The 25590-nt window shown below is 50.5% G+C and overlaps 3 protein-coding genes across 20 annotated transcripts; 1 reads left to right on the top strand and 2 right to left on the bottom strand.

The window, feature by feature from the left end:
- Positions 1 to 85: 85 nt before the first annotated feature.
- NDRG2 (NDRG family member 2) lies at positions 86 to 10008 on the bottom strand (the record flags this gene model as incomplete). Of its 18 annotated transcripts, none has more annotated exons than XM_080644423.1 (18): positions 86 to 1094; positions 1324 to 1375; positions 1534 to 1569; positions 1828 to 1875; positions 2130 to 2181; positions 2519 to 2563; positions 3045 to 3148; positions 3323 to 3379; positions 3569 to 3655; positions 3871 to 3931; positions 4805 to 4867; positions 5051 to 5171; positions 5399 to 5504; positions 5868 to 5909; positions 6245 to 6325; positions 7048 to 7114; positions 8671 to 8716; positions 9872 to 10008. In XM_080644423.1, the coding sequence occupies 15 exons, from the start codon at positions 6317 to 6319 to the stop codon at positions 928 to 930; spliced, it is 1116 nt and encodes a 371-aa protein (XP_080500549.1). In that variant the 3' UTR covers positions 86 to 927. The 18 variants fall into 18 exon arrangements, with proteins under 18 accessions (XP_080500549.1, XP_080500547.1, XP_080500550.1 ...); XM_080644421.1 differs by having other exon boundaries at positions 8399 to 8716; positions 9872 to 9943; XM_080644424.1 differs by lacking the exon at positions 9872 to 10008 and adding an exon at positions 9007 to 9347.
- Positions 9024 to 20241, top strand: TPPP2 (tubulin polymerization promoting protein family member 2). Its single transcript, XM_080644569.1, has 4 exons — positions 9024 to 9112; positions 17565 to 17807; positions 18047 to 18200; positions 19957 to 20241. The coding sequence occupies exons 2-4, from the start codon at positions 17635 to 17637 to the stop codon at positions 20146 to 20148; spliced, it is 519 nt and encodes a 172-aa protein (XP_080500695.1). The 5' UTR covers positions 9024 to 9112; positions 17565 to 17634; the 3' UTR covers positions 20149 to 20241.
- Positions 20242 to 21918: 1677 nt separating this feature from the next.
- RNASE13 (ribonuclease A family member 13 (inactive)) lies at positions 21919 to 22720 on the bottom strand (the record flags this gene model as incomplete). The annotated part of the gene is made up of 1 exon (XM_080687302.1): positions 21919 to 22720. Exon 1 carries the CDS (start codon positions 22378 to 22380, stop codon positions 21919 to 21921), a length of 462 nt encoding a protein of 153 aa, XP_080543428.1. The 5' UTR covers positions 22381 to 22720.
- Between the last annotated feature and the right edge of the window lie 2870 nt (positions 22721 to 25590).

Raw genomic sequence — 25590 nt, forward strand, 5'->3', positions numbered from 1 at the left:
CCTCCCATGGTTTATGTCACTTGGAGAAGAGAATGTGAGAGTTGGGCAGGGATGGGGTAGGAAAGAGGCATGATGCAGGCACACTGAGACAGAGTAATAATGGTGCTCAGATTCCTCTACAGTTTATTGTTACAGCAGAAGTTGTGGGAGACAGGAGAGCACCCTCCACACATAACACACTGTGGTCAGAGCCCCAAGGTAGCCCTTCCCACCCCTATGCCAAGCCCCAAGCAGCCCTGCCCTGGCTTGACCCCTCCCCCTCCCACTCTAGACACACACTGTCTAGACAGCTACCAAAGTTAGTGGAGCCAATGGCCCCAGGCCCCTTCCTATTGCCCATCTCCAATCCTTCCCTCAAATTTGTTCATTGCCTATCACCTCCCAGTCTAACTTCCATTCACACACCGGATATTTCTATCAAATCCTGAGGACCACTAACCCACCAGCAAGCCTCCCTGACACATTCATTTAGGCCCATAGCCTTCAGAGATCTGAAGGGTTAATGAGAAGCCATATCCACTTTGGTGAATGGAGACCCAGCACCAAGTCCCTTACCCTTGCAATGGGATGAGTAGGGAGAGTCTGGGGCAGGCACCATGGACATCTACAATGACCACTTATCCCTCATCTACGAACACCTAAATTAGGGAGAGGGGGACGCATGCCCTCTCCACCTTAACAACATAATGAGGGAGAAGGATCATTTAGGGGTCTGAGTCCCTAAGCGATATTAGGACAGCTCTCCCAGGAGCTGAGGGGTATCACAGGTTAGAGGTCAAAGTTAGGGTAGCAATCAAAGATCAAGGTCATCTCCCCACATGATCTGCCCATCTTCCCTTGCTCACTCTGGCCCAGTATTCTACACACCTCCCAGGTTAGTGCTGGGGGAGGTGAGGCTGGGTCCCACACCAGGGCAATAAGGGCCATTCAACAGGAGACCTCCATGGTGTGCCCTGGGGGCCCTGAAGGGAGAGTCCCAGACTCGCTGCTCTGGGACAAGGTTCGAGCGCGGGACCGGCTGCCATCAATGGATGCCGCACTGGTCAGGGAAGCTGTGCGAGATCGGGACAGGCGAGTCATGCAGGATGAGGCCACTGTGGAGACATAAGGATAAGCAGGCAGTCAGAGAGGAGGAGGGGAAGAGGGGCTGGCAACTCAGAGCAGGGTATGAGAGTTACAAATGGGTCCAGGGGTCAATGAGCTTGATTTGGCAGATGGTGGTAAGTCCAGGAATTAGCCTAAATGGTTCCTCCCCTCAGTGACCATCCCTCATCCTTGCAGCAATCCCTTGTCCTCATGATAGCCTCTGACCCCCATACTTACTGTAGCCCATGCCTTGCAGGAAGTACTTGAAGGCCTCGGTCAGCTTGCCTGGCTGAGGAAGTAAGATGAGAAGAGGGAGACAGTGATGTGAGGTTATGAGCTGAGCGGGAGCCCAAGGCCATGGCAGTTTGGGGATGGGATGTGTGGCAACGGGTATATATAGTTCAGTGACATTAATATCCCATTCCCCAGATGGCTGGGGATACTCACCTGAGTCAGCTGGGGCTGACCTCCGGAGTCGGCCATCTATTCGGGAGAGAACCCCCAGAAAAAGTGATACACACATGAATAAAATGAGCTAGCCAGGAGATAGAAAGGATCTCTTTTCCCTGCTTCCCCACTCTAGGCCCTTAGGGTTGGTTGTTTGTTTGTTTGTTTTACTTCATCCACCCCACTTACTCTAGGCAGGACCCTGGAGGCCTAGAAGCTGAATCTAGGATTCAGAATATACAGCTCTGGACAGGGGGCCAGGAGTCAGGCTGCGCATGGAGTAGGGTTACTGACCTTGAGGAAAGAAGTCTGGGTGGGGTCCAGTTTTGAATTACATTCCACCTGGAGTAAGTAGGAAGCTGAATGAGTGAGGTCACACTCCCTGTGGTCCCTCTCATCCAAGGGACCCTAGGACCCAATCCCCAGTTGCTTTCCTACCAGCCCCTACCCATTTCCTTCTTAAAAGGAATCAACTTCTTATGCACCAAAGTTGCTCTTTGTGTCCCAAACAGAGCTTGCGTCCTGGCAAGATAACCCTCTAACCACCATCCTAAGACTCCAACCCTCCCTCACCCAAGCCCACATTCCCTACTGACCACTGCATCTTCATGGGGTGCCTGGTCTCCAACCACCAGCATCACAGGGCACCTAGAGGAAAGGGTCGGGAGGAGGTGATGAGTCCCTGGTACTCACTCACCCACCTCTTCCCAAAGAGCAGCCAGAAAATGTCTGGCTCCAAAGAGGAAGCAGCCTTCTAATCCCTACCACCCCACCAAGAGGATTCAAAGGAAAAAGACCTAGACTGCAAGCATGTCAAACTCTGACTGCGAGTCTGACATGCTTGACCTAGAGGGTGGTAGTTTGCTAAATGGGATGAGGTGGAAAATAACAAGAAAACTCCCTGGCAAAGGATCCTCCTTCTAAGGGATACAAGCACCTAGGGAAGATCTAGGGAGAGTCAAAGCTGTATCACTTAAAGTCTTACTTGAGGGTGATATCACCTCCACGCTCAAAGTTCAGGTCTCGGCGGCTAGAAAGGGGTAAAAAGAAGAGTAGGAATTTTAGGCAGGCAATACTATCCATCTAGATATAAGTTATCTCTCCCAAATGGAAACTATCTTCCTCCCAAAAACTATAGTCAAATATTGGTGTTTAAAGTGGGTACCAAAGGGGAAGGTGGTAGGCTGGCCTCAAGTACAATCCCTATAGCCCCCAGGTCCCTGGTTAGAGAGTAATGAAGGGGGAGGAAAGGCACTAGGACAGATCATCAGCAACTGGGAATCAAAACTTTCAAGGGAAGTAAAGAGAAAGGGGGAGAAGTAGTGCCTCACAATTCTTCTCACTGGGACTGTCCTTCAGTTGTCCCAGTTGCACACCAAATCCTGCCCTCCTTGCACACGGTGTACTTTCCAGACTTCCCTCTTCTCTCTGCCTCCTCATCACCCCCAGTCACTGCTTCTAAATTGTTTTCGCGCGCGCACACACACACACACACACACACACAGACTCACTTGTTGTAGCTGTTCCAGTACAGTTCAATGTTCTCTAGGTTGGGTGCATGTGTAATAATATTTCTATACTTTTGTATCAACTCAGAATTTCCAGACAGCTCTTCCTGAAGGAAAGAAGAGGGAGAAAAATTAGGGTTGGGAAGAGAAGCCAACAGTTACCCGATGCAAAAAGTCAAGCCTTATTCCCTTCCCAGATCCTGTCCCAGTTAAGAAAGTCACCCCGAGCATCCAACTCTCTGCTGGTCCCCTCTTTTTCCTCCATCTCCACAACCACTTACCTGGCTGAAAAGATGTCCAAGTATCATCTCCGGAATGGAAGAGGTGAGGCCTGTTAGCTGTGAGAAAAGGCAGGTGAGAAAGCTCAGAACATTATGGGGAGACTCAGGCAAGTGACACACTTCTTTCCTGCTCTATGTCCCCCTCCTTGAAGTTCACAGGCCAATCAGTTAGTTACACTGGTAGAGCCTAACTGGACCCATGCAAGGGAACTCCCACCCTAGCTCAGCACACAGACCATTCCAAACCTTGTGGGCTGCCCAGTCCATCCAACCCTTGGCATTGGGATCAATGTTGATGAGGACAAGTCCCTCAACTGTATCCTGGTGATTAAGCTGAAGGGCAGCAGAAGGAAGGGAAATCAGAGGCAGGGCATGGTCTCATCCCCTCCCCAAGTTCTACCCACTCTTAGGCTCCCATGGGGCCTCCCTCCCCACCCTCAGAACCATGTCCTCCTACCAAATACACAATAGCAAACAACACTCTCTTAATCAGCCTACCATGGGCCTTGGCCCTGCCTTTCCCTTATCTGGGGGCTTTTAGTTCTTACAGCATATCGCGACAAGATGTAGGCTCCAGCTCCAACACCAACTCCAATTATTGTGGAGAAACTGTGAAAGGGAAATGTATGTCTACTTGGTGTCTGAAACTTTGGCTCTCTAAACACCTTACCCTCTGTCCTAAGGCCACAGGCATAGAGTACAGAAGGGACCTGACACTAAAAACTGACACTGGTAGTCAGTGTAGGTCCCGGAAGTCTTTCCCCAGCTCCCTCTTGGAGAGCTAGTGTCTTGAAAATAAACACCCATCTGCCAACCAGCCAGACACAGTTTTCCTAGGTAGCTCTTTGTCCATTCTCAATTTTCAGAAGCTAGTTCAACTTGTTCTGTTTTAATTCCTACTTCCTCTAGAGGAATGAGAAGAAGGGAATTGAAGCAAGATATAAAAATAAGATACAACTTCAGTGAACAACAGGAAAAATGGGGTTAAAGAAAGACAAAAATGTGAGCCAGAGCCATCTGGGGCCCTGGTGTCCAGGAAGAGCCAAGGACAGAACCCTCACCTGGTGTTCTCCTCCTTCTCCCACTCACCCTTACACACAGGGCTCCCAGTTCCCAGGTGTGTGTATAGAGGAGGGGGAGTGGGAGGAACAGAGACAGGTCTATCTGGTTCCTCAGGGATTATGTCACCCCTTCCTCTTCCTGTCTAGCTTTCTGGTCCCTCCTCAGCCTAAGGCAGGGCCTCAGATAGCTCCTTCCTTTTTCTTTCCTCCATCCATTAGGGCTACTCAGCTGACTGAAGTCAGTTTTTCAAACCCACCCTTCTTCCTCTCAACAATCAGACTGGGAACATGAAGGAGACCTTTCTTCATATCTAGGCTAGAAACCAAAACTCTCCCAGCAACCATGGTGGACATAGGAGTTCTCAGGGCCATGTTGTGCTGGAAAGAGAAATCTGGCTGGAGGGATCCCCAGGCTTCTCACTTTAAGTACTGCAGGATACAAGGGATGGTGTCCGCAAGCTGGTCCAGAGACGGGTACTGATATCTGGGGAAGAGAGGAATGTTAGTGTTTTAACAGGAAAATATCAACCTATCCCCACTGCCCCATCTCAGGGTGTCCTCTCCCAGAATCACCACTGCCCTCCCTTTCCTCCTCCCCTGGTCCAATCTTCCCCACACCTGCCCTGTGCCTCACAATCTGATGAGGAGGGAGGGAGTTAATTCTCACCCCACAGGGTACACAGGAGCCCCCTCTTCCATCCCAGGGGCATTCACATGAACCCGCACGAAGTTCTGAATAATTTCCTGCATGTCCCCAGATTGAAACAGCGGCTGGAAACAAGATTTATCTAAAGAGAATCCCCAACACCCCAACAATAGAATCAGACAGGGAAAAGTGTCCCCAAGTCAAAACCCACCCTCTTTCAGGCCATAGTCAGACTAGAAGAGAACTTCTTGACATGCCCCATGGTCCCTTCCTGACCATTAAGACCTTTCCCCTTGCACTGGGATTTGCCCTCCCCACCTCCTCAGCCTCCTCCCAGAAAGCAGTGGGAGGAGAAGTGAAGGTCCTTACAGTTGAGTCCCACATCATGGTAGGTGAGTATCGCTGGGCGTTTGGGTTTGGGGGTACCATAGACAGTAAAAGTGACAGAGCCATAAGGTGTCTCCACCGAGTGAGTCTGCAAGAAAACAGATCACCATCAGGTAGGAGTTAGGCTGAGAGGAAAAGAGGCAGGAGACCGCCACAAAAGTTGGGGAATTGGCATGGGGGAGGAGCAGAGAGAGGTGAATGGAACAAACTATTGGAAATAGGGTCGAAAGAATTTAATGTAGGTAAATATAACAGTGGAGATGATTTTGAGGGTGGAGAAGAATAAGGAATGATTGGAAAGCATCAAGGAACACTGAGAAGGGAGAATAAGGGAAGGAAGGGGAGAGTTGGGGATGGGCAAGGAATGGATTAGAAGGAAAGGTAGCAAAGAGGAGAGCCAAGTAGGAGGGCCTTTCTTTCCTCCCACCCTGGAACTGCCCCCAGCTGTTACCTGTCCCCGGTCTAGGAGGATTCTGGCAGCTAACTCAGCCTCCTGGAGAGAGACACGCACAGACAGATCCACACAGAAACACACAGCCAGGTAGAGTGGACAAACAGATGGAGAGACAGACACAGATAAAGAGAGGTAGGTAAAGAGACCAAAGACAGAAAGAGATCACAAAAAGAGACATGGAGAGGATTAAGGTTAGTATAGTGACATGACAAAGGCCTGGACTCCCAATTGTGGTATATGGGGAGAGAAACATAGGGAGTGGTGGAGAAAGTAGGAGTGTGGATTAGAATGAGATTATGGGTTTGGAAAGGCAGGAGATGTGAGGGATGCTTGGAGGTCTGGAATTTGGGCCTAGGAGTCATAGGGTCTCTCACCTTGGCCATCTCGGGTGTTTGCCCTGGTAACAGCGGCTTCTCCTCCGTGATCTGTACCTCCTGCAGCTCCGTCATGGTGGCCTGGCAGGGTGAGAAAACACCAAGACTGGGGAAGTTGCCTCCACACCCTCCCATCTCCTCTAATACCTTCTTCCTCTCTCAGAACAGGGCAATGCAGGGTGCAGGGCCCCAGGAGCTGATGACTCTAGGACACAGAGAGCCTCTCCTGCCCCAGCTCCATGTCCAATGGGGAGAAAAGCTGTGTAAGAGGAACCCGGACAGCACTTCTCTTCAGACTGCATCCCCACTGCTCCCCTCAACACCCACACCTTGAGACACACACACACACCCCTTTCCTATCCTGGATGGAAATACCAGCTGTGGGGCAGGACAGCTCAGGTTTCCCAGCTTATATTTAGGGGCCACCCCATACTCCCAATTAGGTAGGGAGTGAAACTAGTGGCTCAGTAACTGGCTACTCAAAAGATACTACGGGACAGGTAGAGATAGTTCACAACTGACTGTGACCTTCAACTACAGCCCCAATGTCAGCAGCTCAAAAGGAAAGGGGCTAAAAATGACCTGAGTAGCAGGGCCAAGAGAGGGAGGGGGCGGACAAGAAAAGGGGGACAAGGGACATCTGTATCCAACTGACCGCATGTCTCCCTTCCTCCCAAGACTCTCTCTCTCCTTTCCCACTGTGAATAAATTAACAGACATTCAATATTAGGGGCGGGTGAGGAGCAAAGCAGCCGCAGACCGGCACAGTAAAGAGCCTGCAGCCTGGGGGTGGGGTCACTTACTGAGTTCCTATTGGCTGGATGCAGTGGGGTTAGGGGTCAGGGTTCTCACTGCTTCTGGCTCTGGGGTCTGAGAAAACAAGGCAATGAGGTGAACGACACGGGAGACAGGCAGACCCTGGCTCTCCAAGGGACATAAAACCTCAGCCAAGACTTAGATTACCTGGGTCACCAATCTCCCTGAGTCCCTAAACCGTCCCCAATTCCTACCCCTGAGTCCAGCGAACGTTTTCTCTAGGTTTCAACTAGAATCATTGCAGCCTGGAGGGCCGGCGGGGCAACACAGATATCAGTCCCGGCCAGGGGTAGGAGAGAAGGAAGTGCTGATGTGGAGGAAGGCGCGTGTCTTGTGTCAGAGCCTGGATTCTAGTCCCGGCTCGGCCGCTACCCGTGTGACCTTGGCCCAATCAGTGCTGCTGGCCTCGGTTTCCTATTTGCAAGCTAAAAGTAGGAACTAGGGGATCCCCAAGATTTTTGACAGCTCTCGAGTGATATGAGGACAGCAGAGCATGACTGTTTCCCTCCGCCATTTAAAAGAACTTTAAAAGCCCTGTGTCTTAGCTTCTCTCCTCCATCCAGTCTCGGTGTGGGTCCCACGAGTGGAGAAAGGCGAGGAAGGCGGTCCCACAATCTCCTCCCAGCCTCCCCCGACCGACGACCCCGAAAGGGCCGGGCGCCAGCTGGGTGGACGGATAGGAGGGGTGGGATTGACCGGGCCCAGCACCCAGGACCCGCCCTACGAGTTCCTAGGTTGCCCTTCCTCGTGGAGACAGACAGACGCGCGCGGAGCGCCCTGGACCCTGGACACCACCTCGCGCACGTCCCAAACACGCCCTGCCTCGCCGAGCCTCCGCCTTTGTGCGCAGTAGCCCAGCCCCGCCGCCTAGAGGGCCCGACCCTCAGAGGGTTGGCTCCCGGGGATCGAGATCAGGCCGCCCACCGCCCCGCAGGCGCCATCCTGGCCGGGGAGCCCCTCGCCTGCCCCTCCCCCTACCTGCTGCAGCCAGGGCCGCTTCCACCTTCACTTGCCTTTGACTCTCCAGCCCTCCAGGGCTCCGGCTCCCCACAGACCCGCCCCCGGCCCGCCCCAGCCCGCCCACGGGCCGTCAGCTCCCCGCAGATCCGCCCCCAGACCCCCAGTAAACACGCCCCCCTTACCCCGCCCCAGACTGTTTGCAGCTCGGGAGGGGCATTGCTGGGATCGAAGGGGAACTCTAAGGAAAGCAAACTGGGTGTTTCTGGGCTAAGCTCGCGCTCCCCACCACAGCCCCCCGCAATCAGGCGGTAGTGGGGTGTGTGGGGATCCCTTAATCCTGCGGGGAATTCCCACGCGCGCCCAGAACACCATCCTCACCCGTGACCTGGATCTGCCTATCGCACTGTGGCTCCGCCCTTCGCCCCCAGACTCAGCGGAGGGGACTGGTAGGGGTAGACAACTGAGGGTGCTGACACCCCACGATTTCGACTCCGCCCGCCGCAAACGGAGGAAGGAGGAGGTGGGCGGGGACCGCCGCCGAAGAGGCGGGGGTCTCGCCCGTTGGGAGGGGCAGGTGTGTCAGCACCGACTGAGGGTGGGGGCGTCAAGAGCGTGGAATGCCAGCTCCGGGGTGCCCAAGGTCCCGGTACCTCCTCTCTCTGCTGAGCGTCCCGACGCCTGCTGTCCGGCTGCTCCCTGAGAAGTTGGAAAACAAGACAGAGAAGGGGGGTAGGGAATGCGGGGGGCCGCTATAAATAGAGAGCGATCACAAGAGGGGGGAAGAGGATGGCCCAACCGAGACTCCCGGGTCAAGGCCCCGAGGGGGGGGGGGGGGGCGGAGGAGGGGCCAGGGACCCCCAGGAGCTCTGACTCTTGGGTAAACAGGCGCGGGGGCGGAGTCAACTCTGCGGGGGTGGAGTGGGGGCTTGGGGAGGACGCCGTGTCCCGGGCTGGGACCCAAGAGACCCTGTGGCTTCGGCACTAACCCCTCCTAGTCCAGCCCAGAGAAGAAGGGTGAGACCAGCTGGGCCGACTGAATCGCAATGCCTAGGCGACGGTTTCTCAGGGACGGCAGCGTCTCTCAGGGCTTGGGTAGGTTTGCTGCCCTAGACTCCTCTCTTGCCCAGCTCTCCCCACAGCTAGATGCACCCTCCCTGTGCCCCTAAAAGGAAGACCACCTAGAATGGGTGGCTAAGAGAATTCGAAGTTGTCAAAAGGAAACTTGATTGAATTCCTTCCCACCTGCACCCCTTTTAGCTCCCCTCCTCCCAGAGAGCCCACCCCATCCTCTCCGTTAGCCGGGTTCCTGAGTTGCCTTTTCGGGGGCTGGGCGCTAGGCCAGTTGGGAACAATAGCCAATGGAACTGAAGCTGCCAACTGCAACACCAGCACAGACTGCCCCCGCCCCCAAGACCCCCAAATTGCCCTACCCCCTCCTGCCTGGGAACCACCCCCTCAACCCCTTTTACCACCCACAACCCCCCTCCCATCCAAGGACCATCAATGCCCCTTTCATCCCCACTTGGCAGGGTCTGTTGGAAAAAAGGAGGAGCCAAGAGGGAGGAGGTGACCCAGAGTAGAACTGGTCAAAATAAAACCCAGCTTTCAACTACCCAAAATCTAAGGAACCCCCCTACATTCCCTAGTTGAAGCACCAAGTTTTCCTTTATTCCCTTCCCCCACTCACTTCAGAACTATTTTCCCACAAACTGGCACAGAAACTGGGCACTCTGGCTCCTCGCCTAGTCCCCTCTCCCCTCTGGATGCCAGTTTAACACTCTCCTGGACAAGGAAAACCTGCTGGAATTAGGGTCATACATAAAGATGCCTAGGACAGGAGATAAATCTTACCAGCCCTACTGGAAGTAGGAGGAAGAAAGTCTAGAATGAGAACTTTTGCTTGCTGTCTTCTCTCATGTGTCTAAAGTAGTCTTACTTGGATTGGGGGAGGGAAGGACCTGGAGGTTCCAGCATCTAAATTCAGCCCTGGGTCAGGATGACTCAGGGGGAACCTGATAAAGGGCCTACCCAGGGGTGTGGGGCCCGCCTGAGGTGGAAAATTTCCACTGGGATCTGTTTACTTCCTAGGCCTAGGGGTCTCAACCTGCTGCATACAGAAATGAGGCTGCTTCTGCCCTAAGAGAGGGTTCCTCTCTGTCAGGGCAGTTCCCAGCCCAGCCCTGGTGTAAGTGGCCCAACAAGGATAACAGCTCTCTTTAACTTCCTTCTTTTGGGCCAGAAGCAGCTTCAAACTGTACCTTCAACTAAGTGACAGTTTTAAGTACCTACTATGTGCAAGCCACTGGATGGATGGAATGCAAAGAAGTGTGAAGTCTAGTCATACCCTCTCTAGAAGCTTATACTGGAATAGTTGAGAGATAAAGATAGAAAAAGTTTGCCTGGCCGGCATGGCTCAATGGTTGAGCTTCGACCTATGAACCAAGAGGTCACAGTTTGGTATGCCTGGGTTGTGGGTTCAACCTTCAGTGGGGGGCATGCAGGAGACAGCCAATCAGTGATTCTCTCTCATCATTGATGTTTCTAAATCTCTCTCTCTCTCCCTTCCTCTCTGAAATCAATAAAACACTTTTTTTAAATAGAAAAAGTTTAAAATATATATAAAATTAATTATTTAAACAATAAGTCCTATGGCAGTAGTTTCTCAAGTGGGAGATCAGAGATTTCCATTCCCACATGATGGTTGTAGTATCCCCTGATTTAAAGAAACAATGAATTCAGCAATACTTTCAAGTAAGTTTGTTCAGTATTCTAATAATCACATCTTTTTATATAGTAACTAGAGGCCTGGTGCATAAATTCGGGGAAGACTGATCGGGTGTGCCGGCCGGGGCGGGGGGGGGGCCAAGGCTGGTTGGTGGGCTGGCCCCATCTCCTGGTCGAACTCCCAGTTGAACTTCTGGTCAAGGGGACAATTTGCATATTAGCCTTTTACTATATAGGACTAGAGGCCCGGTGCACAAATTCGTGCACAGGTGGGGTCTGGCTGGCCCACTCGGATCAGCCCATCCGGCCAGACCAGCCAGAGGGAGAGGCTGTGGGAGGTTGGCTGGCCAGCCCCACACCCTGATGGGGGATGGGAGGAATAAGGGGGGGGGGCCTTGCCTGGCGGGGGGGCCTGTAGAAGACCCACTGAGTTGGAGCTGAGAATGGGCCCCAGGCTTCCCAGGGAGGATGGCTTCAGCAAGGGAACAGAAACCACCAGAAGGCTCTGCAAACAGGCTCTGAGCTCCCTTTGGCCAGGCAGACTCAGAGCTGGTGTCTCTGTGTATACATTAGACACAGCCCGGCACTCGCCTTTGTCTGTTGGTCAAATCCATTGCATCAAAAAACTCGTTCCCCTTCTTCTCTTTGGGCCCTTACAATAAATACAGGCCAATTGGAAGATGCGGGCCCCCCTGGGCAGAACCAGACCCCACAATCACCTGGAATTTAGGCCCAAGACAACTGGGTAGCAATCACCACAGAACAGAACACACTGTCTTAGAGTCTTAATTCTCCCCTAAAATGTGCCCAGCTGCTCCTCTTTAGCTGGGATAGACTGAACTAGGGAACCAAAGACCAAGTTTCCTTTGAGGTGGGATCCATCAGGAGCTGGCTGGTGGCAAGGCCCCTCACAGGCGGCTGCCTTCCCCCCAAGCTCGGTGTGTTCTGAGCCAGTCCATTTCTGGCGGTGCCAGGTCCTGGGCTGCTGGTAGGGTGGCAGGTCCACAGGGTTTCTCTCTGCTGCCTTCCTGGCCTCCCAAGCAGTACCCTCCAGCCTGACATGCCAGGCAGCTGTCGCTAGAGCTGGGACTCAGAAAGCAAAGGAGCTGGCCCTGGATGAGAGGGACCCGCAGGTGGCCAGGCCATGCCCCCCACCCCGCTTCTTAAACTTGCTCACATGGATCAGGCCAAAGCCCGCTGCCCGCGACTGGCACCATGTGGGGAGGGTCGCAGCGGGGAGAGGGGCACCCTAACCTGCCAGCCTTGGTGACAATCATCTCGGTGCCCAGCTGATTGAATTCATCCCACAGAGCTTTCTTCTCAAGCTGCACACTCATGCTGGCCACCTTCGCGTTCTTCTTTACTGGCGCCTTGGTGGCAGCCGCACAACTGGCCCTTGGGTTGAGCAGCAGCACTGGTGGCTACCCCTGCTGCCGGCGCATCATAGCAGTCCAGGAGCCCCAGGACCGTAAGCTCGCTGAGCTTTTATTATATAGACTAGAGGCCCGATGCACAAAAATTTGTGCAAGAGTAGGCCTTTCTTCCCCAGGCTGCTGGCACTGGCTTCCCTCTGGCACCCGGAACCCAGGCTGCTTCCGTCCTCCGGCCACCCGCAGGCCTTGGGATCCAGGCTGGCTTCTGTTGGGCCGCCCTCAGGCACCTGGGACCCAGGCTGGCTTTCCTCTGGCCCCAGCTTCATCAGGAAGGATGTCTGGAATGATGTCCAGAAGGACATCTGGTCTAATTAGCATGTTACTCTTTTATTATTATAGACTAAAGGCCCGGTGCACAAAATTTGTGCACTGGGGCAGGGGGGTCCATCAGCCCAGCCTGCGCCCCCTTGCAGTCCGGGAGCCCTGTGACCTATCGCCCCAAAGAGATAGGCCCTGCCCACCCACCACCCCACAGAGGGAGGCCCTGCCCACCCACCACAGTGCCGTAGGTCAGTGGCCTAGGCCTTCCTCTGCAGGGCGATTGTGAGGCAATGGCAGGGCCCCCCTGACCAATCGCATCACACCCGCTTTGGCTTGCCTGGTGCCAGTGCATGTCATAGCGTGGTCATCTTGATGGTTGTTCGCTGTTTGGCCGTTCAGTTGATTTGCATATTATGCTTTTTTTTTAAATAAATCTTTATTGTTCAGATTATTACAGGTGTTCCTCTTTTTTTTCCCCCATAGCTCCCCTCCACCTGATTCCCCACCCCATCCCACCCCATGCCCTTACCCCCCCACCACTGTCTTCATCCATAGGTGTAAGATTTTTGTCCAATCTCTTCCCGCACCCCTCACACCCCCTTCCCCCTGAGAATTGTCAGTCCACTCCCTTTCTATGTCCCTGATTCTATTATATACACCAGTCCATTCTGTCCTTCAGATTTTTTTATTCACTTGATTTTTAGATTCACTTGTTGGTAGGTATGTATTTGATGTCATTTTGTTGTTCATAATTTTTATCTTTACCTTTTTCTTCTTCTTCCTCTTTTTAAAGAATACCCTTCAGCATTTCATGTAATCCTGGTTTGGTGGTGATGAACTCCTTTAGCTTTTTCTTATCTGTGAAGCTCTTTATCTGACCTTCAGCTCTGAATGATAGCTTTGCTGGGTAGAGTAATCTTGGTTGTAGGTTCTTGCTGTTCATCACTTTGAATATTTCTTGCCACTCCCTTCTGGCCTGCATAGTTTCTGTTGAGAAATCACCTGACAGTCATATGGGTACTCCCTTGTAGGTAACTAACCGTTTTTCTCTTGCTGCTTTCAAGATTCTCTCTTTGTCTTTTGCCCTTGGCATTTTAATTATGATGTGTCTTGGTGTGGTCCTCTTTGGATTCCTCTTGTATGGGGTTTTCTGTGCTTCCTGGACTTGTAAGTCTATTTCTTTCACCTGGTAGGGAAAGTTTTCTGTCATTATTTCTTCTAATAGGTTTTCAATATTTTGCTCTCTCTCTTCTTCTGGCACCCCAAAAATTCGGATGTTGGTACGCTTAAAGTTGTCCGAGAGGCTCCTTACACTATCTTCATATTTTTGGATTCTTTTTTCTTTTTGTTTTTCTGGTTGGGTGTTTTTTGTTTCCTCATATTTCAGATCTTTGGTTTGATTCTTGGGGTCCTTTGATCTACAGTTGAATTTCTGTATATTCTTTATTTCAGACAGTGTATGCTTAATTTCTGACTGGTCCTTTTCCATTTTTTTGGCATTCTCATTAAGATCCTTAAAGGTCTCACTAAGTTCCTCAGCGATTTTTAGAAGATTCTTGAGTAACCTTATAAATGTGGTTCTGAACTCTATGTCGTCCAGTAGTTTGCTTTCCTCCATTTCTTTCATTTGTGACATGTTTCTTTGTCTCCGCATTTTGGCTGCTTCCCTGTGTTGATGGAGTGGCTTTGTGTGGTAGGTGACCTATAAGGGCCAGTAGCTCAGCCTCCCCAATCACCTGAGGAGGACGCTCTTGGTACACCCCCTTGTGGGCTGAGTGCAAAGTCTTGGTGTAGTTAAGCCTTGATTGCTGTTGGTACACTGGGAGGAATTGACCTCCAGGCCAACTGGCTGTGAGGACCCGCTGTGTCTATAATGGAAGAACTGCTACACTGGAGATACGCTTATGGTGCAGGACTTGTTTCAGTGGGGCTTTGGTGCTCACTGAGTCTGCCTCTTGAATGTGTCACTTATGGATGTGAGGAGTTGAAATCTGGTGTCTCACACTGACCACTAGGTACACTGGCTTCTGGATCTCCAATGGGGTGCACGTCAGCTACTGTCTGAGGCCACCCAGCAGGAGCTACAGCGAGAACTACAGTTTTCTCCTCTTTGCTTGGGGTTTGGAGGTTTTGGAGCTGTCTGACCCGGGCTGCAAGTTTGCTAGGTTAAGCTGCGATAGGACAGGCCATTCATATGTTAAAGCCGCTGCTTGGAGCTTGGGTGGGTTTGTAGATTGTGCGGGGCGGGGTCTCAGGGCATCACTAGGCTAGGGTGTGGCAAACAGCAATGGCTGCCAGTTAGCCGGCTCTGTGTCTCCGACCGCGTCCCCGCGTCTCGCGCCCCAGTGCAGTAAACAATTATTCCTGCGCACAGCCCTCAGCTTTTCAGCACTTGTGCACGTCTCACTGCTCTTTTCTCTTTCCTTCTAGTTGTAGAACTTCCACTCAGCCACCTTTCCCGTGGTTCTGGGTGATAGATGTTTTGTCTTTTAGTTGTAGTTTTGAAATTGTTGTGCAAGGCAGCAGTTTAGGTGTTTATCTACACCGCCATCTTGGATCCTCCCTTGCATATTATGCTTTTATTATTATAGATACCTACATGTGCAAAGTATATTATTTATTCAGTTGACAATATGTCTTCTGTGTACATATAGTTTCCAGAGGCCCCTTCAATAATTCAGAAATTCTCACCCTAGAAGGCTGCAGCCCACCAGGCTAGGAAACATTGTTTTAGTATACTATGGAAGAGGAAAAGAGTTTGCTTCCTAGGGTGAAGCACCATATAAAGAATGCAATCATGGAGTATTTGGTTAGGAAAGAGGGGCATTTTATCCAGGAAGAGAGAGCACGAGGGAAATTTTGAGGGCAAAAATACACAAGTTATTTTGAAGAATGGAATAATCACTACTTGTGCAAAGTACTTCTCACATATTATTCCCCTATACCATAGGGTAAGTATTATTATCCTCATTGTACAGATGGGGAAACTGAAGCTCAGAGATGTTTAGTGACTTGCCCAAGGCCAACCAGCTAGTGAATAATATATCTAGGACTCAAATCTCCACCCCAATTGATTCCATTCCAAGGCTATGCTCTTTCCACTATGAGGTACCCGCCTCAAGCACATAGTGATTAAGCCATTATGGCCTCAGATGAAGAATAATGATGAGAGGTGGGTGATGTTTGGTAAGATAGATTGGGGCCAAATGTGAATGTTCTTGAATGACAGGCAAAAAAATTATGGCATTGAAGATCCATAGAGTATTCTTGAACAGGAGTAATGAATAAAAAATACTTTTGTGAAAATCTGATGGGGGGGTGATAATAGATATTGATTATGGGGTGGAAGGGGTAAAGCATTCAACTTGGGAAAGTGATCATTTAGAAGCCAGGGTAGCCTGACTGGCATGGCTCAGCAGTTGAGCATCAACCTATGAACTGGGAGGTCATGGTTTGATTCCAGGTCAGGACACATGCCCAAGTTGTGGACTCCATCCCCAGTGGGGAGCATGCAGGAGGCAGCCAATCAATAATTCTCTCTCATCATTGATGTTTCTATCTCTCCCTCTCCCTTCCTCTCTGAAATAAATATATATGTATGTGTGTGTATATACATGTGTGTGTGTATGTGTGTATCCTATATAATAAAAGGCTAATATACAAATCGACCAAACAGTGGAACAACTGGTCGCTATGGTGCGCACTGACCACCAGGGGGAAGATGCTCAACACAGGAGCTGCCCCCTGGTGGTCAGTGCACTCCCACAGGGGGAGCGCCACTCAACCAGAAGCCCTGAGATGGGTTTACAGCTGGCAAGCGCAGCAGTGGTGGCGGGAGCCTCTCCCGCCTGCACAGCAGCACTAAGGATGTCCGACTGCCAGCTTAGGCCCTGTAGGGAGTGGGCCTAAGCCAGCAGTTGGACATCCCCCAAGGGCTCCTGGACTGTGAGAGGGCACAGGCCGGGCTGAGCGACCTCCCTGCCCCCCGAGTGCACGAATTTCATGCATCGGGCTTCTAGTGTGTGTGTGTGTGTGTGTGTGTGTGTGTGTGTGTGTGTGAGTGTGTGTGTGTGTATTATTATTAATTTTTAAGTAGAAGCTAGGGTAATCAACTAGATATGAGATGACAAGGACTTCAAGAAGTGTGGGAGTAATAGGAATGGAAAGAAAGGAATGGATATGTAAGACAAGGAAAAAATACATCGGAATTAGTGACTGATTAGACAGGAAGGGGAAAGAAGTCACCAACCTAGTTGCTCTACCTTAGGATCCCTGCTGTTCATCCATGTATATGGCTTCTGGCTAGAGAAAAGGCCAAAGAGGAACCCCCGAGGAACATCTATGACCTGCATAGAAACTTACCTGAAATATTTTCAGAGTCTGAGATTCACCCCCACTCTGACCTATTTCACCCTGCCTCACCCAAATCTCTTACACTCTAAGACAATTTTCATGGTAAACCCAACAAGAGCACCATTTACAGTTCCTACTGAGCTTGGTCTGCTAAAGCCAATGAGATTCTCCATGTTGGCCTGGGACTGGAGACTAGAAAAAAAGTAATATTGGACCGAAGCCACCTGTTTTTATTAATCTCTTCCCTGGGCTCTCTTCAGCCTTTAATGAGGAGCAGAGCATAAGGCAATTTGACCAGGACCAAAGGGTTGGGTTAAGCTCGACTGGAATAATGAGGGAAGTTTGATCCTCTGGAGAGATCAGAAGTTTGACAACTTGTTTAATGCAACGTGCAAGGTAGGGAAACCAAAAGACCCCTCCCCCAAAGACTAGGACTGTAGCTGGGGCTAGAGGTCATAAAAACCACTGAGGTCATAGAAGCCTCCCTCTCTTACTCTGTCTCCCCACTGCCACCTAGTCCCCCACCCCAGCTGCCTCCCACATATGCACACACTTACATAAAAAGGTTGGGAAGGGTCAGATACCATCTGGGAACTCTTGGGTACCAAAAGGGGCGATGTGGGTGGTGGCAATGATTGCTCAGAATGTAGGATGCATACTAGTATCCCTAATGCTAGGAATAGTAGGTGGGAAGAGGGGAGAGAGGAACAGGGAAGAGGGGGTTAGTTCCTGTTGCTGACTCAGATTTAACCCCCATCCTTCTTACTTCCCAGTCCTTCCTTCCCCCCCTTCACCCTTCCCCCAGTCTCTCCCCCTACTGTCCTCCCCCACCTCCAATTGATCATGGCATCAGAAGCAGAAAAAACATTCCAGAGGTTTGCTGTCTTCGGAGAATCATCAAGCAGTGGCGCTGAAATTAACAACAAAAACTTCTCCAAGCTGTGCAAAGACTGTGGCATCATGGATGGCAAGATGGTCACTTCCACTGATGTGGACATTGTGTTCAGCAAAGTCAAGTAAGTGACCAAAGATGGGAGTAGGGGTCATGAGCAGAACAAACAAGATAGTGAGAATGGAAGGGTTTATGTGATAGAACATTTGTAATGGGTCTACTGAGCACCTACTGGTTACTTGGCACTATTTATTCTCTGTCCTCAAGACATTCAGTGACCAAGTCTGAGTAAAGGGAGGGTTAGACCTTGGCAGGTGATGAGTTCATGTTCCAGAGTTTCTGGATTTCTTTCTTACTGACCAGGGACAAGAATGCCCGAACCATCACATTTCTACAGTTCCAGGAAGCAATGAAGGAACTGGGCCAGAAGCGGTTCAAGGGGAAGAACCCAGATGAAACCCTGGAGAACATTTATAAACTCATGGAGGGCAAGGATCCAGCTACCCCTGGTGTTACTGTGAGTGATATTCTTCAAGTATCCCTAATACTTGACCTTACTTCCCTGCTACTCTGTCTCCTCTCCCACCCTCTGATGACCCTAATGCCTGCCAACAGAGGTACTGTAGGGAGGCAGGGCAGAAAGCCTCTGGGGGCACTATTGGTACTGGAATGGACTTCAGAGATCATCCAGTCATTTGAGAGATGAGGAAACTGTGGCCCAGAGAAGGGAAGTAACTTGCCCAAGGTCCACAGTTGTTTTATTTATTTATTTTTCTTTGTTCATCCTCACCCAAGGATATTTTTCCATTGATTTTTAGAAAGCGTGAGAGTGAGGGGGAGAGATAGAGAGAGGGAGACACATCGACTGGTTGCCTCCCACATGCATACCAGGGATTGAGCCTGCAACTGAGGTATGTGCCCTTGACCAGAATTGAACCTGAGACTCTTCAGTCCTCCACCCAATGCTCTATCCACTGAGCCCAACCAGCTAAGGCCCACAGCTATTTTAATGGCAAAATTTAGACTCATTCTCAAGTGTCCAGTATGTGAGCCAGGCAATAGGGCCTGGTGGACACTGCAGAGGACTTGGTATCTGATCCCCACTCTTCTTCCTGCTCTTATATAAGGTCTAGTCTCTGGCTTTCTGCCTCTCACCACCCTCTATTCTGTATTTGTCCCCTCTCTACTGAAAGCTCTTTCTAATATAGATTTCAAATAGGACCTATGCAGTAGAAGGAACATTGCATATTGGGTCTGGGGTTGAAGTCTTATGGCTATAGCCTCATCAAAATAACTCCCATGGCCTGCCAGGTGGCTCAGTCGGTTGGAGTGTCGTCTCATACACCAAATGGTTGCATGTTTGATTGCGGGTTAGGGCACATACTAGGTTGCAGGTTCAATCCCCCGTTGGGGTGCATATGAGAGGCAACCGATTGATGTTTCTCTCACACATCAATGTTTGTCTCTCTCCCTTCTCTCTCTCTAAACAAACAAACAAAAAATCCTTGGGTGAGAATTAAAAATAATAATAATTTTAAAAAATAACACCTCACCTAGCTGGTGTGGCTCAGCAGTTGAACATCGATCCATGAACCAAGAGGTTGATGGTTTGATTCCCAGTCAGGACACATGCCCGGGTTGTAGGCCCAATCCCTGGTAGGGGGCATGCAGGAGGCAGACAATAGATGTTTCTCTCTATCTCTTGCCCTTTCTCTCACTCTAAAAAATCAATTTAAAATATTTTTAAAAAATAATAATAACTCCTCTGGAAGCAGAAAAATCCACACACAGTCCCCTCACTCCCATACACCAGTGGATGGCTCTTGACATAGTTCTTGCCCACAGCCACATCTGGGCCCTGAAAAAGCAGCACCATGCCATGGGTAGAACAAGAGCTCTGAGCCCTAAGGGAATCAAAGACCATCTTAAGAGAAGGGGTGTAACTGTGGTGTGTGAATGCAAGTAGCGAATACTTTGCCTCCACATCTGGTTCATATCTTATCTCCGAATATACTCCTCAGACCTGATCTTTGAAGCAGTTGTTGAGGAGAATGCTAACTCTGGCTCAGGGCATCAGGCTAAGTAGGGAAAAAGATGGAGATCTGGAAACCCTAACCCTGACTCCTTGGGCTCTCTCTCTCTCTCTCTCTCTCTCTCTCTCTCTCTCTCTCTCTCATTGGGCCCATAGTGGGCAAGAACTATGTCAAGAGCTATCCACTGGTGTACGGGAGGGAAAAGGAACGGGATCAGACTTATCATCCTCTGGCTTACAGAAAGCAACAGCCGTGGGCGGAGTGAGCCGGCTGACAGACACCAGCAAGTACACTGGCAGCCACAAGGAGCGCTTTGACGAAAGTGGCAAGGGCAAAGGCATGGCAGGACGGGAAGAGAGGACCGAAAACTCAGGCTATGTGAGTGGCTACAAGGGTGCTGGCACCTATGATAAGAAGATGGACAGTAAGTAGGGAGTAGCCTCATCTTAGCCTGCCAGCCCCTGACCCAGCATCTTTAATACTGAGGAGCTTAGGAAACAATAAATATTTGTGTGTGCAGCAGCTAATGAACTCTGTCTTCAGCCAGGGAAGGGAAGGGTGGGCCCATGGAGAGAGAGAGAGAGAGAGAGAGAGAGAGAGAGAGAGAGAGAGAGAGAGAGAGAGAGAGAGGTGAGAAGAGAAAGCCCAAGGAGTCAGGATTTCCAGATCTCCATCTTTTTCCCTACTTAGCCTGATGCCCTGAGCCAGAGTTAGCATTCTCCTCAACAACTGCTTCTAAGATCAGGTCTGAGGAGTATATTCGGAGATAAGATATGAACCAAATTTGGAGGCAAAGTATTCGCTACTTGCATTCACACACCACTGGCATTCACCCTCCTCTACCTGCCAAAGGGGAATAGAACTTTCTGGTTTGATGTAGAATGACCCAGACATCACCAACCAGACCTCTGTCCCGCCACCTTCCTGATCTGCTGCAATCCACATTTCATTGTGGGGAGAAATAGAAGCCAGCTAGAGTAGGCCAAGGATCTACTTAGTCTGACTGCTATTATGAATTTGTTCCAGAGCTAGGGGAAGGGAGAATCCATTTTCATTACTCAGCTGGAAGTTAGTTTTACCCCTCACACCTCCATCATGCTTCACCTGGAACAGAAGATCCTACTGACAGCTAAAGGTAGCCAGGAAGATGGCCAGAGTGGTAGTTCTAATGCACTAAGGAAAAAGGAATGAAATCAGAATTGGGTCAGATGTGTTTTTTATCTTTTTTATTTTAAAATGATTATAGATTCACAGGAGGATGCAAAAATAGTACAGAGAGGTCCCATGTACCCTTTACCCGGTTTCATCCAATGGTTCTAGCTTATACAACTCAGATGTGGTTTTGAAACCTTCTGTGACTACATCTAGGCCCAGCTCACCTATTTTGTCAGCAGCAGATCCTTGAGTCTAGAGAACATCAGGAGGAGCTTTGGGAATAGGATGCAAGTATCCTGGGGCGGGGGGCGGGGGGCCGGGGGGGCGGGATAGGCCAGAGAAAATAACTTTAAACTTCAGTGAGACAAGGTGAGAATTGTGGAAAAGAAGTTGGAGAAGACAGGGTGACTAAAGGAGGCTGGGAGTATAGGGGAGAGACACTGGGCTCCATGGTAGAAGGAGAGAGGAAAGAACAGGTTACGTGAAGAAAATGATTTCATGGAGAGGAGCAGACAGGAAACTGCGAGGGGGTTCTGGGGATATGAGGCTAAAATGAACCTAAAGATCTCAGGGAGGTCCCTAAAGCTAGAGATATCCATCATGTGGGTGAGTGGAGAGAGTCATAGGGAAATGGGGAAGACTGAAAAGAGAAGGGTGGTGGGGATAGGGAGTCGAAACATTGAGCTGGTGCCTGTTGCCATGGTGCGAGCTGAGGCTCTGGGCCTCCATCCAGGATTCAGTATCTGGCCCAGTGGATGGACAGGCACTGCCAACTGGACACACTTGGCTTCTTGGGTGGGTAAAACTGTCTGTGGGAGAGGGCGGATGATGGGGAGAGGGGAAGTAAACAAGTTGGAAAGAGCCTAGAAGACAGTATGATTTTGCATGGTGACTAAAGCTCTGAATATTTTTCCTACCTCCCTGGTCTTTTTGGAGGGAACCCTAGCTACCTTCAAAGTCAGGAGGGAAGGAATCAGAGTTTTGGAAAGGGGGACATGCTGGTCGTGGTGGCAGTAAGGGGTGGTTCGCAGTGAAAGCCTCCCTTCCCTAGTAAAGGCCAATGATACCTATTGGTTTAGCATCATACTTTTGGGAACAGAGCAGATAGAGCCTTTGGTTGCTTAGGGTGCTATTGTAGCGGCAGCTGGTGGGTGGCTGTTTGGTCTCCAGAGAGCAGATTGTGAGGGGGAAGGAGTCCTCGGAGAGTGTACAGTATTCATTGTAATTCTCACAGAAGCTCTCACAGTACTTGCAGGACTTCTGAATGTCTGTCCAGGGAGCATGTATCACATAATGCCTCTTTGGGCAAAACCATCTTTGTTGTCTGCCCCTCACATAGGCCATAAGACCATTACAGTATCCCTGGAAACCCTCTGGGTAGTTAACCTTGGGATAGTCAATGTGCATGTTTCGAAAGTTCTTGATGGCAACCTCTATACTGATGTCCATGACCAGAGTTGGTCCTAGAACAAGCTGGAGGAACAAGAGCCAGGCCACAGCTGGTGCCATTCTTCCTTCTGGTAGAGTTAAGATGGTTGGAATCAGAGGTGGGCCTGGGGTGGCTGTCTGCCCCTTCCTGGAGCCTCCAGCATGTACCCAGCCTTCCCTGTGTGCCTTCCCCTAAACCTAAGAGCTGGACTGTACCTCAGAGATCATCCAGCCCTAGAACTCATGCCCATGAGAGAGGAGACACCCAAGGTCACCCAGCTGGTCAACCACCTTCAGCCATTCCCTGCTTCCCTTGGACTCAGCCTCATCTATGCATGAGCTGTAACACTTACAGAATAAGAGGTCCAACTGGTCCTTGGGTGAGCAATTCTTCTTGATTATCCCTGGCCCCAGTGAACACTTCTGGAAAAAAAAAAAAAAAAGCAGAGGCAATAGAAGGAACAGGCTAGCTACGATTCTCTGATTGCTGTGAAGGACAGACAGGATCTGGAAGATGAGCAGGGCAACAGGCAAGGTTTCTTCATGCCTGAGGTCAAAGACAGCCCAAAGGTGAGAAGAGGCTGGAATGGTTTCTAGATAAAGGCCCGACTGGGAGGAGGGAATGTCCCCTAACTTGGAGGAGCCCTGTGCTATGGGGATTGGATGGATGGGAAGAAAGAGACATTACAATCTGGTTTCCTCCTTGCTGGTGTCGTAAGAATACTTAGTTCCAACCTCCTTGCCAGAAGTGCTTAAGTTCTTGGGTTTTCTTTGATGTTGATAGGCCCTGTTTTTGCGGATAGGTGAGAAGAAAAGTACTGTCCTGTTTCTGAGGAACAAAGTGATGCTTATTCCCAACCCTTAGAGAACAGAGCGTCTTCCACTCTCTCAACCCACGCACAGGAGCCCACGCACATGCAAGAGCCTCCCACCAGAGTGATGATGCCCTGATAATCAAAGATGTCTTTGTGGACCTCCCACAGTGTCCCCATCACCAATTTCACAACAATCACAGTGAACAATCATACTAATCTCTCACCTATAACCTCAGGCCCTTTTGGAGTTAGGGCATACCTGGAAATTTTTGCTTGATGACCCTGAAGCCTCCAAATTGTCCATTGGGTAGACAGCGTAGTTTGGACTGAGGGGGTGTGGCCCACATGAGCCCAGCGGATCAGATTCTTGCTATTGTTTGTCATGTTGGGAACGGGCTGGGCTCCTAACTCCCTTTTTTATTAATACCTGCCCCTTCATCAGAAGCAACAAGCCTGCCAACCATAGTCCTTGACTTCCACAGGCCCTTCGCCAATCTCCCTGCAGAATATAATCCAAGGTGTGGGCTTCCTCTCAGGAGAGCCTACCACAGTCGCCCTGGAGAGCAGGAGTAGGGAGTCAGACAGCAGAACTCTGAGTGCTCCAAGGCCAATGTGTATGTAGTTCAGGAGGGGTTACAGAGATGTACTCATTCGTAGTCCCCTAACTCGCTCTTTCTGACAGCACAGACTAGAGTCCAAAACTGAACGCATCCTTTCCACAACTTGCTTCTCCTCCTGCAACATCTATTTCAGCTTCCTCAGTTACCTATACAAGAAATCCGAGTTATCTTCCTCCCCTAACCCCACCTGTAGGGAGGCAGTATCTACATGGTAGTTAAGAGCAAGGTTTTCGAGTAAAAGAGACCAGAAATTGAATCCTGTTCTGCTGTTTGCAGGCTGTGCACCGTCAATCTAAGTTTACTAAAGTACCGTAAACTTTAGTTTCCTCATCTGTTAATCAGGATAATATTTTATTCCTTATGGCAGTATTAGAATTCATTCATTAAGATGTATATCAAGAGCTTTTAGTCCAGTGCCTGGCACATGTTGAGTACTCAAAATGAGCAGAAGTCCATTGGTCAGGTAGCCCTGGAACTCTTTTCTAAACTTTTCCTAAACCCATCCCTTCCATTCCTATTTCTTCCCCTGCTTGGTCTCTCCCCTCTCCTGGATACCACACACACGCCAACTCCAATAAGGCTCTACCCCTCATAGGATGTATGATTTTCCATTATCTGGCCCTTGCCATGCCTCCAACTGCACCTCCATGCCTGCCTGCTTCTCCCACAGTGCCCCCCTCACCTCCATGTCCTTGTCCATGTCGTCTCCTCCCCCCACTCCTGTCTCTATCAATTCCACTGAGCTAGCGCATAGGAAGATTCAGCCCAGAGATCCAATATAAGAAGCCTCTACTTGGAAGACCTCTCTAGGGAAATGTGCACAGCCAAGTAAATGAGGGGATAGCCAACACAGCCAAGTGGCTCATCTGTGTCCTTCAGGCTGGTCTATAAGCCAACACTGAGCGGGAGCCAATGCATGGAGGTACTGGGGCCTAGCTGATTCAAGTCTTTGTTTTGAGGAAGCTGACTATATTATGTGGTCCCCACCTCAAAGCATGCCACCTCTTCCCTCTTTCCTAAGAGGAAGGGAACTTTCATGTCTCTTGGTCTTCCTCTTCCTTCATTTGCTACCCATCCACCACCACTCCCCTCTGCACACATACTTATAGAATAGAATAGCACATTGTAGAGGAAAGAGTTCAGGACTTGATATTGGATAACCTACTGAGTTTCTGTTTCCTCTTCTATAAAACTAGAGGCCCGGTGCATGAAATTCATGCACTGGGCTGGTGGGGGGGTGTCCCTCAGCCCAGCCTGCACGCTTTCCAATCTGGGATCCCTCTCACAATCCGGGACTGCTGGCTTCCAACCACTCACCTGCCTGCCAGCCTGATCACTTCCCAACCACTCCCCTGCCAGCCTGATCGACGTCTAACTGCTCCCCTGCTGGCCTGATTGCCCCCAACAGCCCTCTCCTGCCAGCCTGGTAACCCCCAACTTCCCTCCCTTGCAGGCCTGGTCACTCCCAACTGCCCTCCCCTGTAGGTCTGGCCGCCCCCAACTGTCCTCCCCTGCAGGCCTGGTTCTCCTCTAACTGCCCTCCCCTGCCAGCCTGGTCACCCCCAACTGCCCTCCCCTGTCAGCCTGGTCACCCCCAACTGTCCTCCCCTGCAGGCCTTGTTGCTCCAACCCCCTCCCCTGCAGGCCTGGTTCCCACAACTGCCCTCCCCTGCTGGCCTGATCACCCACAACTACCCTCCCCTGCCAGCCATCTTGTGGTGGCCATCTTTGACCACATGGCGGTGGCCATCTTGTGCAAGTGTGTGAGGGTCAATTTGCATATTACCTCTTTATTATATAGGATGGGATTAATACCTTACTTACCTCATGAGGCTTTAAGAATAGAATGACATGGT

This window comes from Plecotus auritus (genome assembly GCF_963455305.1).
Source record: "Plecotus auritus genome assembly, chromosome: 1".
Classification (NCBI taxonomy): Eukaryota; Metazoa; Chordata; class Mammalia; order Chiroptera; family Vespertilionidae; genus Plecotus; species Plecotus auritus.